This window comes from Priapulus caudatus, unplaced genomic scaffold, assembly GCF_000485595.1.
Source record: "Priapulus caudatus unplaced genomic scaffold, Priapulus_caudatus-5.0.1 Scaffold1394, whole genome shotgun sequence".
In the NCBI taxonomy this organism is placed as follows: Eukaryota; Metazoa; Priapulida; class Priapulimorpha; order Priapulimorphida; family Priapulidae; genus Priapulus; species Priapulus caudatus.
This window is the reverse complement of record NW_014578455.1, coordinates 101888-104884: the sequence shown is the minus strand read 5'-3', so window position 1 is coordinate 104884 and position 2997 is coordinate 101888. Positions and strand designations below refer to the sequence as shown.

The 2997-nt window shown below is 42.0% G+C and overlaps 1 protein-coding gene across 1 annotated transcript in view; it reads left to right on the top strand.

The window, feature by feature from the left end:
* Nucleotides 1–2341, top strand: part of LOC106816487 (proline-rich transmembrane protein 1-like) — an 18191-nt gene extending 15850 nt beyond the window's left edge. Inside the window, exons 2-3 of the mRNA XM_014821112.1 lie at nt 133–237; nt 675–2341. Coding sequence (XP_014676598.1) covers nt 133–237; nt 675–872 — 303 coding nt within the window. The 3' untranslated portion in view covers nt 873–2341. The remainder of the gene's footprint in view (nt 1–132; nt 238–674) is intronic.
* Nucleotides 2342–2997: the final 656 nt, after the last annotated feature.

Below are 2997 nucleotides of genomic sequence, written 5' to 3'. Positions count from 1 at the left end.
TCACTCACTCACTCACTCACTCGCTCACTCAGTCGCTCGCTCGCTCACTCACTCACTCACTCACTCACTCGTCTCACGTTTTCGTCCGTGCTGACACGCGTTTATTAATGACTATTATATTAATGTTTATAGATTGTGCAGTCGTCACCCCCGCCGACCTACATGGTCTGGTCCATCCTCAACTGTTTGTGCTGCTGCTGCCCGCTAGGTATCGCTGCGATCTGTTACTCGAACAAGGTAAGGCCACTGACGTTGACATATATATGGAGTAGCCCCGAGCTACCTTACGTTGGTATAAGATATATACTATTGTTTGACTACTATTCATTACTGTAATACAGCTATACCAGCTGTATGTATACAAACATCATCCAGCAACCCTCGTCTCTCTCTCTCCCTATGACAGGTATACACACACACACACACACGCACTCACGCACGCACGCACGCACGCACACCCCACACGCACGCACGCACGCACGCACGCATGCGCCCACACACACACATACATCCCCCACACACCCACACACACGCACGCACGCACGCACGCACACACACACACAGACACACACACAGACACACGCACACACACACACACACGCACACACCACAGACACACTAACATTAATTGGTTGTTATAAAATATAACCGTTCTCCGTCTCTCCCTATGACAGGTGTCAGAGAAGGCAGCCAACAACGACCAGGTCGGAGCGCTAGAGGCGTCACAGACGGCCCGTAAAATCAACATCGCCGCCACCGTCATCGGCATCATCGGCGTCATCATCACCATCGTCATCCTGATCATCTACTTCGTCGTCCTCGGGAAGGCCGTATCTGACATCTTAGAAGAAGAGAACATTCAGTTCAACTAGTTAGTTACAACTATGGTTACACCGTAGTGGCACCGCGTGGTCTATAGCCGTCGCGTGGAACCATGGAAATAATAATGCTAATGTCTCTTTACGTTTCTATGTGTGGAACTATCGAAATAATATACTAGTTAGTGTCACTATACATTTTTATGCGTGGAACTATAGAAATAACGTACCAGTGTCTCTATATATTTCTATGCGTAAAACTATAGAAATAATATACTAGTGTTTCTATATATTTCTATGCGTAAAACTATAGAAATAATATACTAGTGTTTTTCATATATATTTCTATGCGTGGAACTATAGAAATAATATACTAGTGTCTCTATCTATATCTATGCGTGAAACTATAGTTATCGTTTACTGTAGAGCTGTTGTCGATCTTGGCAATCATTGACTGTAGTTCCACTACTCTATAGCTCTCTGTAAGCAGTTACATGAGTTAAAATCAAGCTAGTGGTGCCTTAATTATAGGTTAATTACACACTCCTCATTGATTTGTCATTGATTTTTATGCCAAAAATACTCTATTTTTTAAATGCTCAACGTAGAGGTGCTGCCCAGATCACACGTGAAGATAGACTTCCAGAGCTTCTCTCTGGTGTCTAACCTTCCTTATGATTTATAATACCCCCCCCCCACCCCTGAACCCGCTATCAACGCTACTGCGACTGCCTAACTTATGTTTGCTCACAGTACATCCACTGCCATCTAGCGGACGCTATAATTACCATGTTTCCGCCATAGTATACATACGCTCACGCACGCACGCACGCATGCACACATACACACAAACAAACACAGACACATACACATTAACGTGTGCATACGCACGCACACGTACACGCGCGCACAGCACGCGTGTAAACACACAAGTAATAAATACAAAGTGACACAGAAGTGATTTTATCCACTATTAATTATGTTATTAGTATACGAATAGTTATTATTATACGTAGATAAATAGATAGCTTAAATTTTAAATGCTGCCGTTCGACTGTATACCCGTTTTATATCGTTTTGTATGCCTCATTTAGAAAATGTTATTGCGACAAAATTGCGGCAATGATGAATCATCATTATTCACCCCTGGTATTACTAATTAAGTAATCGCATGACTTTTATATATTTTATTGACTTTTAAATAACAATTTCCAGTAGACCTTCACATCCGATGCCTACTATTTGATACAATACACGTTTTGTAAGATTGTGTTCCTACGTGCGCGTATACAACTTAATTAACGTGTACCGTGTGCAGTGCTGTATGTATATTTCTATATAGATATGTTTATTGCCACCGTTATTATATATTATAATGCGTTTTTTTAGCTTTATAGAGGTTGCCTTATAGTGGTGTGTCAGTTTTCCCCGTGTGCTGGCGCGATCATGATTCTGCTGTTAGTTGTGGCGGATGATGATATCTTATATCTGATGCAAATAAATCATAACTTTTACCTTACTGAGTTACCGAGTTAGAGCTCTCTGTGTATTATCCCTCTCCCTCCCTGCGCCTCTCGCTCTGCCCCTTTCCCTCTTCTCTTCTTTACTCTGTCCTTAACTCCTGCAATCCCTGCATCTCTCTCCCTCCCTGCGTTTCTCTCTCTCTCTCTATCTCTCTCTCTCTCTCTCTCCGCTCCTTTCCCTCCCTCCCTTCCTTATTCTCTCCTTACCTCTCTCACTCCCTGCATCTGCCTCCCTCTCTGCGTTTCTCGCTCTCTCTCTCTCTCTCTCTCTCCTCCCATTTCCCTCCCTCCCTTCCTTACTCAGGGCTGTAGTGGCCTCCCAAAAAGTGCCACTGCAGAAATATGTAGCCGATGCGGGGGGTCTGGGGGTACTCACACACAAAAATTTTGAAATGTAGAGCCTGGAAATGGCATTTCCTGCATTTTCAGGCTATGTTGAATGCAACAAATTCTGATCATTTTAAAAGGTCAATTTGTAAATTTCAAAGAGGAATGTAGCTAAAGCTGATGTTTTGACTAAAGTATCTAAAATATATATTATGAGTATGATAACTAATAAAACATTATTTACAAAATTGTATATACTATCAGGAGTAAGATAATATAGGATCTTATTATCTATATTATCCTATATTATCTTACTCCTATCTTACTCA